The sequence below is a fragment of the Heptranchias perlo genome, chromosome 9, assembly GCF_035084215.1.
Source record: "Heptranchias perlo isolate sHepPer1 chromosome 9, sHepPer1.hap1, whole genome shotgun sequence".
In the NCBI taxonomy this organism is placed as follows: domain Eukaryota; kingdom Metazoa; phylum Chordata; class Chondrichthyes; order Hexanchiformes; family Hexanchidae; genus Heptranchias; species Heptranchias perlo.
The window spans coordinates 15,535,104-15,548,745 of NC_090333.1; the positions used below are offsets into that span (position 1 = coordinate 15,535,104).

The window sequence follows — 13,642 nt, forward strand, 5'->3', positions numbered from 1 at the left end:
TCAAACGTACATCTTCCAGATGGGGGCTGCCGTAACTGCAGTCATGACTTCCTCGGAGGACGAACAGCATCACCGGCCACACTGTCCACCTCTGACACGTGGAGCTCCACAACACAGTGCTGTGACACATCCACCTGCACAGCAGGAGGGAGGGCAACCGCAGAGAGATATGCGTCGCCAAAGGCACTACCCTTGCCACAGGGTGTGCAAACCGAGGCTCAGCTTCCTGGACCTCTCTGAGCAGCAGTGCACATGGAGGCTCAAAGTCACTCGACATGTAGTTGTGGACATCTGCAGCCTCCTTCATGCTGAGCTGCTCCCGGCTGGCCCGAGCACCATCTTCTTGTCGCTGTCAAAGTCACCACTGCCCTCAACAACTTCTCCTCCGCATCCTTCCAGGGTGCCACCGGGGACCTCACCGACGTCTCTCAGTCGTCTGCACAAAAGAGCCCTGCAAATACACCTACACCCACTCTGCAGTGACACAATGGGTGGCATCAGTTGTGGGTCTTCATAGTGATCCTCAGGAAAGGGCATTATTGCACAAACCAGACAAGATTCGCAAAGACGTGGCAGTAGTGGTGACAATATAATATGTAATGCGAGTTGATTGGAAATTAAATATAAGTAAAAACCATGACAAACCCTCAAACAATCTTGTGCATCCCGACACGTTTGCCTTACGCTTTCTACTGCACATATGTGATGCATGCCCTGCGGCTGCAATACAGGTAGTGGCAGGTTGAATGAGGCTGACCGTGAAAGAGATGCACGAGAGGGTGAGTATGAGACGGAGCCATGAGATTGTAGGAGGATTGGGTTGAGTGGTAGTGGTGGGATGAGTACTGGCAAGGTGAGCAAGTGCAGGTAAGATGAGGATGAGCTTTGAGTGGGTGTGAGGAGTGATGTGACAGAGTAGTGTTGGCAGTATAGAAGGAGATGTGGGGTGGGGGCGGTGATGTGGCAGACGGAGTGTAGGGGAATGAGTAAGTGTACTCACTTTGGCTGACCTACTTAGATCATTGAAGCGCCTCCTGCACTGTATGCAGGTGCGTGATATGTTGGTGGTGCTGGTGACCTCCTCCGCCAACTCAAGCCTGGCCGCCTTGGTGGCAGAGGCAGGCCACTTCCTCCCGCCTGCCGGGGAGAAGATCTCTGTCCTCCCCCTCCTCCTCACCCCATCCAATAAGACCTGGAGTGAGGCATCATTAAACCTGGGAGCAGCCTTCCCCCTGTGCTGCTCCATTCTGTAATTTTGCCTATTTTCTGCAGTATCAGTCAGTGGAGGACTGCCCCTTTAAATAGGGCTCCTTCAGCTGACAGCCTATGCTGCGCATGCACAGTCCGCCTGCTGCGCAGCTTTCCAGTGCGAAACCCGGAAGCAAAGGTAAGTACCTTCAATCAAGCTGCGATTGCATGTGGAGCACCCTGATTTCACTGGGCGCACGTTAACCACGCGCCCAGTCGACCCCCCGCTGCCCTCCTAATATCGAGCTCATGGTATCCACTGAATCTCTTGATTAAATCTCTGCCTTGTTGTATTTCCTGGGTATTCATTATTCTGCATATAATCTATTTTTCCTGTAAAATTTTATTTCTTCAGAAGTGTATAATTTGTTACAGACAGCCTGTTGATGCATTTTTTTCTCTTACAAGGCACTAGTGGGCTGCTTGAATATTGAACAGTGCAATTAAGTAATTCTTTTTCTTCCACAGCTCCTTATGGTAATTAATGCGGAAGCAGTCCAGCCTGTGGCATTCATACCCTTGCTGCTAAACAGCTCCAGTTTACTGTGCAAATTGAGCCTGCCTATTACTGGACTATTAATTAGTACCCAGCATAGCTTTTAAAGCAAAATATGGAGAAGATTCTCTTGAATTTTTTTTTACTATCCACATATAATCCTTTTTTGGTATGAAATGCAGATTTATGCAAAGTAGAAAATTGGTTGAAGAAATGGGATTATATTTACAAGTTAATTCATGAAGGGAACATTCCTCATTCGGATAGCAGTTTGAAAAGCTGAATGGCCTGATACGTGGGCTATCGGTCATTTTATCTTCTCATTTATATTGCATGCATGCTGCTGAGTCATTTGCACATGTAGAAAGATGCATAGCACTATATGTTCAGCCTTAATGGTTATTACTTCTCAATGTGCACAGTTGTAATATAATCTTGGAGTTTGAATGACTTTTAAACCACCTATGTAATATTACCTGCATTTACATAATGCCTTATTGCATTAAATTCTCAAACCACTTTACACAATGATTTTTTTTTAAGTGCTGTTATATGGGCTAACACAGCAGCTGTTCTGCACTGGCAGTGCCCTAGAAACAGCGTTGATCTGAATGAGCTATTGAGATATTTTTGGTGGTGTAGTTGAGGGAGGAAAGTTGGCCACAACACCAGAAGATTTCCTCCTTCTCCTTGATTAGTGCCATGAGATTTATAGCATTCACTTGAATAGGTAAATGAGACCTTAGTTTAACAACACTGGAAGGATGCCTTACAATGCAGCACACCCGCAGTACTACAATATCAGCCCAGATTATGAGCTGTAAACGGGGAATGGGGTTTGAATCCATACTGTTCTGAACCCCAGAAGCCTGGGTGCTACCACCTGAGCGGTTTATGATTTCACCTGAACTCTATAATCAAATTACTGGCTTTTAATTCCCCCCCCCCCCCCAACCCATGTCATTAATCTTTTAAATTTGCATTCATTTCCTTTAAATTTAATAAATCATCTTTTGTTTTCCTTCCTAAAGCTGACTTAGTTTGCTTTCATGATCTTTTAACAAGACTTCTGACCATCTTGTCAAAAACTTAATTTATTTAGGCATCTATGGTCAACAAGAATAAGAAGATTGCTGCTCGTAAACAACTGCAACAACAGGAACAAAAGGAGCCAGCACAGAAACTCTCAAAGGATGTTTTGATGGGTAGGATATGTATTGGCACATTGTGAATAGTGGCAGTATCAAGCATATCTTTTTGATGTAATTCTGTTTGCTATATAGAGGGTGAAGCTTAAAGATGTAGTGATGGACACCATTGGTTATTTACTGTTATAAACCTCCAAACAATTGTATTGAAAGTTCATTATTGTGGAGTTTCTTATTCTAAAGAAGTTACTGTAGTGATTGACAGCTTTGAATGTGCCATTTCCCTTTCAAAACATTTGTAGCAGAAATGGGTGAGTAGATAGAGAATATAATGAAAATTGATGTTTCGCTGGTAATGATCTCCGTGTTGAAAAGGCAGATTAATAATCATTCTCGGTTATGCGATCTGCTGCTTCCCTCTGGAAGCAAGTGGCTGCCATCTTGAGAATTTCCTTTGAGTGAAAAATCGTTTTCACAGTGCCACGTTGGTTGAAAAATGGTTTTCACAGTGCCACGTTGGTTGAAAAATGGTTTTCACAGTGCCACGTTGGTTGAAAATGTACTGTATTGCTGAGTTGCATGAAGTCAGGATCAGTAAAATTTTAAAATTGGAATTTGTCCACTTTACGAAATTGACCGTCCAATATAGCAGCCAATTAGCCTTTTAAAAATCATATTCATCCCTGATTGTCTCAGCAATGCATTATGTTCTCTACTGAGCAGAGATGGTCCCATGAATTTTCTTTGCATGCTTGATAAGAGAATTCAGTATGGCAGTTACAGAAGTGGCCGGGTCACATCATGAGTAATGTGTAAATTACGGTACTTAAAGATTTTTTGTTTATAATTTCTTTTGTATCCAACATATATTGGCTAAAGTATATGGTATATTTTTCTGTGTGTATATAATGCACACATACATGCTTTTGTAGTATAAATCCATTTTTACCATCAATGGAAGTTCTGAAGAAAAAAATAAAATAGTTACAAAACAGGATTAAGCTGTTTAATAATGATAGGAATAGCAGTAAGATCAGAGACTTCCCGCAGGTAGAGTTTTTCAGTCTGTATGTCCAGTGTTTCACAGTGAAATTCATATATTTAAAAAACAACTGTATCATGCAAAGCAGATCTGGTTATTTTACGGGTGTGACTGTTGAACAGTTAACTAACAGTGCGAAAGCTGGACACAATGCATCCATTTTTACACAGAAATAAATGGGGGAAATTTAACATAAATGTGCATTCTTGGACAGTGCATTGATATATGAGAATCCTAAGTGGAAATCACTTCTCGGCATCTATTGTCTTAGAATAAGTCTTACTAATTTTTATTTTCTTCCTTTGGTTTTTAGGAGTTGCTCCAGATGACCAAATGAAAAAAGTTGAAGCTGTTCAGTGTGCAGTCTGCAATACCTATATTCCTTTCCTATTTCACTCTGTACAGCAGCATTTGAAGTCCAATGAGCATACCAATAGCAAGAAGGTATATGTTTTCCTTTTTATGAAGAAAACTTCACAGACAAGCATTTGGGCCCAGCATTGTTATGTTTTTTAAAAAAAGCTTATCAAAGTACCTTGCCCTCCAAGAATGTTTTTTTTAAACCGCCTCCATTAAGGTTCAGAATGCAAATTGGATTGGTTTATAAATGGTATCTACATGTGGTCTGTATACTAGTTTTTATCTAACCAATGACAAGTTACACTGGCACAGTGGCTTTAATGTCACAGAGTATCCCAGTAAAGAAAGGAGATGGGGTAGACACCAAGCCAGAATGAAGTGTTGAGAGCTGAAGATTTTGCCACCAACAGTGGGAGGGAGGGTGGCGAAAACCCACAGTACATCAGAGTGGGAAGAGCAGAGGGTGCGAGCTGAGATCTGGGGCGGGAGGAGGTTGCAGAGAAGGGTGGGGCTAAGCAGTGAGAAAATTTGTAAATGAGAACCAAGATTTTGAAAGCAACACATTGCAGGTACAGGGAGCCAGTGGAACTTGGAACAGACTGGTGTGATAGGTAAGCGGAGCTTAGTTTGGCATAGGAGCTAGTCAGAAATTGGTACATAGCAGAGGGTGGTATCATTTAAAAGTTAAATCCAAGCTGCTTCAATGTAACCCCTGCTTCAAGAATATAAAAGTTTCCTATTTTTAATGTGCTTTGTTGCCTCGTTGACCATTGAAGCAAACATATTTGTGCTACTGAAGGATTTTCTTCTTTTTCTGTTAGTGCTAACTTTTCTTTCTTCTTTAAGAATTACCATGACCAGGTCAGAAGAGAAAGTCTCCTCACAGCCAGCAGCATGCTGAACAACCCAACTGTAAAGGCTAAATTTGATATGTTCTTAAAGGTAAGGCTTATAATAATGCTTTGCATCATTAAAATGTATAACTGATTGTGATTATTCTAAGCAAAAAGTAAAAGTAGGAGCTCTTGAGTACGGTTCACTAAGCCTGTTTTTTTTTTCATTTGTTCTCGGTAGTGGGTGACATCGGCAAAGCCTTTTATTTCCCATCCCTAGATGCCCTGAGAAGGTGGTGGTGGGCCTTGTCCCTAAACCACTTGAAGTCCTTATGGTGATAAAGCTCCTCCTAAGGTGTTGAGCAGCGAATTCTAGAATTCTCACCCAGCGATGATGATGGTTCACTGTGTATGTCTAGGTCAGGATGGTGTCTGGCTTGGTGGGGAACTTGGAGGTGATTGTGTTCCCACAACATTGCTGCTCTTGCCCTTCTTGGTGGTAGAGGTCACAGGGGAGGGAGGTGCAGTTGAAGCACACATTTTCTTAAGAAATGAATAAATGATCTGTTCATTAGATTCAGCCTGTTTTCACTGAGATTGCATTAGAATGATTGGGCTGATCTGCCCATAGTTAACAGACTGCCTTGAATTATTATGTAAAATAACTTAAGGCTGACCAATTCACAGGCATAACTCTCTTAATTTCCATTTTTTCTTACAGTATATTTTAAGTCTGCTATTTACATATTAGTCAACAGTTGAACGAGAGAGGCAAAACAATCTGCATTTAAATAACGTAGAAGAATGTCCAAAGGAGCTGCACAAAGGTGGAGTGCAATACATGTTGAGCCTTTGTGTCAGAGTTAAGGCATAGCAAAAAGATTTTCAGGATGGTTTTGCAGGCGATGAATGAAGTAGAGAGATGGAAGGATTTAGGAATGGAATTCCAGAAAGTAGGGTTCAGGTGGCAGAAGGCTCTGCCACCGATGCTGGAGTGGAGGGGGGGGGCGGGGGGAGATGCAGAGAGGGCTGGAGTTAGGACTAGAGGGAACATAAGACCGGAGAGGGTTCCTGAGCCATGGTGGAGCAATGCCAAGGAGGCTTCTAAATTCAGCATGTTGGGGAGAACAGGGAGCCAGCATAGGTCAATGAAGGTAGGGATGTTGGTCAAGCAGGAAAGGATGCAGCAGTGGAGTTTTGGACAAGTTGGTTTATCTGGGGTGGAAGTTGGGAGGTTGGCAAGCCGAGCATTGGAGGTCACTGAAGCATGGATAGGGGTTTCATTGGCAGTAATGGAAATATGTGTAGAGGCAGAAATGTTGCAACGGTGGAATTAAGTGGTTTTGATGGTAGGTAGGATTTCCGGGTTTGAAACCCAGCTCTGGTTTTGCATAACGTAATGAGGGTTGAGTGAATGGAACTACATGAGAGCGGCCCTATGGACCTGAACCCATAGATGAGGCAGTGAAAGAGGATGTTGTGATTGGCTGTATAAAGTGCGGCAGAGAGGTCAAGGAGGGATGATGTGTCCAAGTTGCAGTCATGGTTGCCGGTGATTATAAGCAGGGAAGAAACGGGATTGGAGGTATTCAATAGGAAGTTGTGGGAGAGGTTGGTACAGAGCTGGAAAGCAACTATTTATTCAGGTACTTTGGAGAGGGAAGGGAAATTAGAGCTAGGGTGGTGGTTGGCAAAGACAAATGGGTGGGTCAAGGGTGAGCTTCTTGAAGAGGGGAGTTGTGATAGGGGCTTTGCAAGGGAGTGACATTGCCAGAAAGGGCACATTAAGGGTCAGCAAGCACGAGGGCCAAGAAGAGTAATTGCGGTTGGGAGATGGTTATTGTGGGAGAAGGGGGTGAACTCCATGGAATAAGATGAATTTTGAAGGGTGAAAATGGAAGAAAATAGTTCCAAAATGGCAGGGTATGGGGTTGTAGAGTGGTCACGTGAGCTGGGGGAGAGGAGATGGAGATAGCGGCTGGAACAGCTGTACAGATTGTCTCAATCTTGGAGCCATAGTAGCCCTAGAGAGTAGGAGGATTTGAGCTCTATAGAGGGAGGTGCAATGATGCTTGACATGGTCGAGCCATCAAGCCAAATCTGGCAGTGGGCGAGGAGGTTGTTACATCAAAAGTGCTCAAATCTCCAGCCTTCAGACCATCATGAGCAAAGAAGCTGTACGGGGGTTTTGTCAGGGCTGGAAGGTGGCGAGTGATTTGGTGGGGATATAAGCATTAAAGGCAGAGGAAGCTGTTAAGCAGGTCAACTATCACAGTGGAAGTGTGATGGATGGACAGCTAGAGACGAGGGAATTTGAAAGTGAATTGGTGTTGGAGATGGGGGATTTCTGGGACGGAGAGTAAGGTAGTGTTGCTGGAAGAAAGCAATGAAATGCAGATGTTAAGGGAAACTGAACCAATCAGAATTGTTTATTAGTAGGCAAGGCTTCAGAGGCACAAATTGGCACGGATGAATAGGGGAGGAGTTTTTTTTTATTCGTTCACGGGATGTGGGCGTCGCTGGCAAGGCCGGCATTTATTGCCCATCCCTAATTGCCCTTGAGAAGGTGGTGGTGAGCCGCCTTCTTGAACCGCTGCAGTCCGTGTGGTGACGGTTCTCCCACAGTGCTGTTAGGAAGGGAGTTCCAGGATTTTGACCCAGCGACAATGAAGGAACGGCGATATATTTCCAAGTCGGGATGGTGTGTGACTTGGAGGGGAACGTGCAGGTGGTGTTCCCATGCGCCTGCTGCCCTTGTCCTTCTAGGTGGTAGAGGTCGCGGGTTTGGGAGGTGCTGTCGAAGAAGCCTTGGCGAGTTGCTGCAGTGCATCCTGTGGATGGTGCACACTGCAGCCACAGTGCGCCGGTGGTGAAGGGAGTGAATGTTTAGGGTGGTAGATGGGGTGCCAATCAAGCGGGCTGCTTTATCTTGGATGGTGTCGAGCTTCTTGAGTGTTGTTGGAGCTGCACTCATCCAGGCAAGTGGAGAGTATTCCATCACACTCCTGACTTGTGCCTTGTAGATGGTGGAAAGTCAGGAGGTGAGTCACTCGCCGCAGAATACCCAGCCTCTGACCTGCTCTCGTAGCCACAGTATTTATATGGCTGGTCCAGTTAAGTTTCTGGTCAATGGTGACCCCCAGGATGTTGATGGTGGGGGATTCGGCGATGGTAATGCCGTTGAATGTCAAGGGGAGGTGGTTAGACTCTCTCTTGTTGGAGATGGTCATTGCCTGGCACTTATCTGGCGCGAATGTTACTTGCCACTTATCAGCCCAAGCCTGGATGTTGTCCAGGTCTTGCTGCATGCGGGCTCGGACTGCTTCATTATCTGAGGGGTTGCGAATGGAACTGAACACTGTGCAATCATCAGCGAACATCCCCATTTCTGACCTTATGATGGAGGGAAGGTCATTGATGAAGCAGCTGAAGATGGTTGGGCCTAGGACACTGCCCTGAGGAACTCCTGCAGCAATGCCCTGGGGCTGAGATGCTCGGCCTCCAACAACCACTACCATCTTCCTTTGTGCTAGGTATGACTCCAGCCACTGGAGAGTTTTCTCCCAGATTCCCATTGACTTCAATTTTACTCGGGCTCCTTGGTGCCACACTCGGTCAAATGCTGCCTTGATGTCAAGGGCAGTCACTCTCACCTCACCTCTGGAATTCAGCTCTTTTGTCCATGTTTGGACCAAGGCTGTAATGAGGTCTGGAGCCGAGTGGTCCTGGCGGAACCCAAACTGAGCATCGGTGAGCAGGTTATTGGTGAGTAAGTGCTGCTTGATAGCACTGTCGACAACACCTTCCATCACTTTGCTGATGATTGAGAGTAGACTGATGGGGCGGTAATTGGCCGGATTGGATTTGTCCTGCTTTTTGTGGACAGGACATACCTGGGCAATTTTCCACATTGTCGGGTGGATGCCAGTGTTGTAGCTGTACTGGAACAGCTTGGCTAGAGGCGCAGCTAGTTCTGGAGCACAAGTCTTCAGCACTACAGCTGGGATGTTGTCGGGGCCCATAGCCTTTGCTGTATCCAGTGCACTCAGCCGTTTCTTGATATCACGTGGAGTGAATCGAATTGGCCGAAGACTGGCTTCCGTGATGGTTGGAATATCGGGAGGAGGCTGAGATGGATTATCCACTCGGCACTTCTGGCTGAAGATGGTTGCAAACGCTTCAGCCTTGTCTTTTGCACTCACGTGCTGGACTCCGCCATCATTGAGAATGGGGATGTTTGCAGAGCCTTCTCCTCCCGTTAGTTGTTTAATTGTCCACCACCATTCACGACTGGATGTGGCAGGACTGCAGAGCTTTGATCTGATCCGTTGGTTGTGGAATCGCTTAGCTCTGTCTATAGCATGTTGCTTCCGCTGTTTAGCATGCATGTAGTCCTGAGTTGTAGCTTCACCAGGTTGGCACCTCATTTTTAGGTACGCCTGGTGCTGCTCCTGGCATGCTCTTCTACACTCCTCATTGAACCAGGGTTGATCCCCTGGCTTGTTGGTAATGGTAGAGTGAGGAATATGCTGGGCCATGAGGTTACAGATTGTGCTGGAATACAATTCTGCTGCTGCTGATGGCCCACAGCACCTCATGGATGCCCAGTTTTGAGCTGCTAGTTCTGAATCTATCCCATTTAGCACGGTGGTAGTGCCACACAACACGTTGGATGGTGTCCTCAGTGCGAAGACGGGATTTCATCTCCACGAGGACTGTGCGGTGGTCACTCCTACCAATACTGTCATGGACAGATGCATTTGCGACAGGTAGATTGGTGAGGACGAGGTCAAGTAAGTTTTTCCCTCGTGTTGGTTCGCTCACCACCTGCCGCAGGCCCAGTCTAGCAGCTATGTCCTTCAGGACTCGGCCAGCTCGGTCAGTAGTGGTGCTACCGAGCCACTCTTGGTGATGGACATTGAAGTCCCCCACCCAGAGTACATTCTGTGCCCTTGCTACCCTCAGTGCTTCCATCCAAGTGGTGCTCAACATGGAGGATGACTGATTCATCAGCTGAGGGAGGATGGTAGGTGGTAATCAGCAGGAGGTTTCCTTGCCCATGTTTGACCTGACGCCATGAGATTTCATGGGGTCCAGAGTCAATGTTGAGGACTCCCAGGGCCATTCCCTCCTGACTGTATATCACTGTACCGCCACCTCTGGTGGGTCTGTCCTGCCGGTGGGACAGGACATACCCAGGGATGGTGATGGAAGAGTCTGGGACGTTGGCTGAAAGATATGATTCTGTGAGTATGGCTATGTCAGGCTGTTGCTTGACTAGTCTGTGGGACAGCTCTCCCAATTTTGGCACAAGTCCCCAGATGTTAGTAAGGAGGACCTTGCAGGGTCGACTGGGCTTGGTGTTTTGCCGTTGTCGTGTCCGGTGCCTAGTGGTCCGATGCCGGGTGGTCCGTCCAGTTTTATTCTTATTATGACTTTTCGTAGCGAGATTTTACAACTGAGTGGCTTGCTAGGCCATTTCAGAGGGCAATTAAGAATCAACCACATTATGTGAAGGGTGAGGTAGAGTGAGAACAGACAAGTCTAATGAGGGCAGGGGGAAAAGCACTAAAAGATGAGTCATTGTGCAGGGGAGAAGAGATATTTAATAGCAAGTTGCCATGGGATCTAGGGAGGTGGCATCGTGTGGGAAAACAACTTTGCTAAAGGTGGAAGGGATGGGAAGGATAAGGAGCTTGAAGGAGGGAAACGTGCCAAAGTAGGACTTGGCAATGAGGGCTAAGCTGCCGTGATTTGGTTAAAGCTAGTGATACGTGTAGCTAGGTTATGTGGGTTTGGTGAGGGGAAAGGAGTCTCTACTTGTTAGCCAGGTTCCAGCTAAGACCAAGATATCGATAGATTCATCCATGATGAGGTAGAAGTATTGTTTGTGAGAGTGTGAACATTCTGGAGGGCAGTATCGAGTTGAAGAGTCAGCAGGATTGAAGGAGGCATTTGAGAAAGTAAGAGGGATGAGGCTTAAGTTATACAGAGCGGTTAACCCATGGGTATGAGCTGGATGATGTGGTTGCTGGGAGTGGGAACTATGAGGCATTTGGGGTTGCTACTCTTGACATGTGTAGCCTAATTTCTTTAATTTTTTCATGGCTAAATCTTAACTCATTTAAAATAATTTGTGTATTAACCATTGGATTTCTCGCTTGTATATAGGGTGAAAACCCTTTTGAAAATCCTCAGGAGCAGCAACTGCAGCAGCAGCAGCAACAAAAGCAGTCAGATGAGGCACCAGAACAAGAGGAAACCAAAGCTGATGTGGAGGAAGAGGCAAGTGAACCAACCAACCAGTAGCATCTTCAGAATGGGCATGTAGTAATTTCATAAATTCTGAACTTGTAAAAATGCAGCAGAAATGAAAAAGATATGTTTGCTCTGCTAGTCTCTAAAAGCACTGTTGTGATGGTTTAATATTCCTTGGCTGATTGTAATCGAAATGCTTTTTCTGCAGCCTGTGCATTAGTGTGTTTTTTGTTAACAAAATAGTGATAGTTTTCCATGAATAACCATGTATTAAGGGAAGAAATGCTAACTGCACTCTAAATACTGAAGAAATCTCTAAGACTGAGTAATGAATGACTTAGTCAAAAATGAACAGTTGTAATAGAGGGAGAATGTGTTCAATTGAGCCTTTGAGTTCTCTAATGCTGAACAATGTTCATTAATGTCTTTTAAAAAATCTTTTTATGCATCTTAGTATGTATGCTGTTTAGAACTTTGTAGTATTCGATAACACAGTGCTTACTTGTTGCATAGTTTAGAAAGGTAAGAAAAACTATGTAATTTTTCTTAGACATTTACTTTGGAACCAATTAGAATACAATTGTGTGACTAGTTTGATAAGCGAATACTGGTTCGTATTGAAAGCTTTTGCTTGTTTACCTACATTGTAAAGTCAAGTCTGGCTTGATCATCCTTTCCTTGATGTTAACCTCTGTATACCTTTGTACGCTATTGATGGCAATAAAGAATTTTAGATATGTAATCTATTGATTTTAACTTTCTGTTTTGTGAACAAAGTTAAATATTTGACAGCAACATTGCATCACTTGTGTAGTTGCACATGTTAAAATTGAAGGAGTGTGCAAATGTTATTCAAATATGTGACCTTCAAAGCCTCAGCACTTGAACACATATGAGTTGATCAGAGAGAGCCAACAGCTTTGTTAATGGTAAGTCATGTCTGACTAATCTCGTTTAATTTTTTGAGGTGATCATTACTAAGTTAGATAATGGAGTGTCTATGGATGTTATTTTTATGGATTTCCTGAAGACATTTAATAAGGTTACACGAGATTATTAGTAAAAATGAGGGCACACGGTATTGGAGGAAGCCTTTTGACCTGGGTTAGAAAATTGCCCGTAGGTAGGAGAGAAGAGAGTGGGGATAAAGGTTAGATTCTGAGTGGCAGTGTGTGACTAGTGGTGTTCCCCAGGGATCTGTTCTGGGCACTCAACCTTTTATTTATTAATGACTTGGATGAAGGAAATAGAGAGTTGTATATTCAAGTTTGTAGATAACACTAAATTAGGAAGGACAGCAAGTAGTGGAGATGAAAGCAGGAATTTGTAAAGAGACAGATTGGGCAAATTATGGCAAATGGAGTTCAATATGGACAAGTGTGAGGCTGTCCAATTTGGATCCAAGAAAGATAAATCAGAATATTTTCTAAATAGTGAGAGACTAGTAGAGGAGCAAAGAGATTTGGGAGTCCAAATACACAAATCATTAAAAGCTAATGCATAGTTACAAAAAATCTAATGGAATGTTTGCCATTATCTCATGGGGGGCTGGAATACAATGGAAGACTTCAGTTGTATAGAGCCATGGTACCATCTAGAGTACTGCGTTCAGTTTTGGGCACACCACTTCAGGAAGCATATATTTGCTTTGGATGGGGTGCAGTGCAGATTCACAAGAATGATACCGGGGTTTAGAGAATTAAGTTATGAGGACCGGTTGCATAAAATTGCCTCGTATTCCCTTGAGTACAGAAGATTATGGGGTGATCTGATCGAGGTGTTTAAAATGTTAAACCGATTTGATAGGGTAGATACTGAGAAATGATTTCCTATGGTGGGGAATCAAGAACGTGGGGACATGATCTTAAAATTAGAGCTAGGCAAATTCAGGAATAAAATCAAGAAGCACTTTTTCACAAAGTAGTAGAAATCTGGAACTCTACTCCCCAAAAGGCTGTGGATGCTAGGACAGTTGGAGCTTTCAAAACTGAGAGATTTTTGTTGGGTAAGGGTATCGAGATATAGAGCAAAGGCAGGGAAATTGAGTTGAAGTGCAGATCAGCCATGATCTAATTGAATGACAGAGCAGGCTTAAAGGACTGAATGCTCTACTGTTTCTTATGTTCCTTTGTTCCTAAAATGGACATGTGTTCTCATATTTAGAACTACTGTATTAAATAGGCATTGGCGCCAAATGGATGACCTAGACTAGATGCTGCCCCCAACACTTGCATTATTACGTATTTTAAACTGCTGT

At 44.3% G+C, this 13,642-nt stretch overlaps 1 protein-coding gene across 1 annotated transcript in view; it reads left to right on the plus strand.

Moving 5' to 3' along the window:
- znf326 (zinc finger protein 326) overlaps window positions 1-12,127 on the plus strand; it is a 39,924-nt gene extending 27,797 nt beyond the window's left edge. Inside the window, exons 10-13 of the mRNA XM_067989907.1 lie at window positions 2,847-2,949; window positions 4,248-4,378; window positions 5,141-5,236; window positions 11,299-12,127. Of these exons, the coding sequence (XP_067846008.1) occupies window positions 2,847-2,949; window positions 4,248-4,378; window positions 5,141-5,236; window positions 11,299-11,436 (468 nt within the window). The 3' untranslated portion in view covers window positions 11,437-12,127. The remainder of the gene's footprint in view (window positions 1-2,846; window positions 2,950-4,247; window positions 4,379-5,140; window positions 5,237-11,298) is intronic.
- The last annotated feature ends 1,515 nt before the right edge of the window (window positions 12,128-13,642 follow it).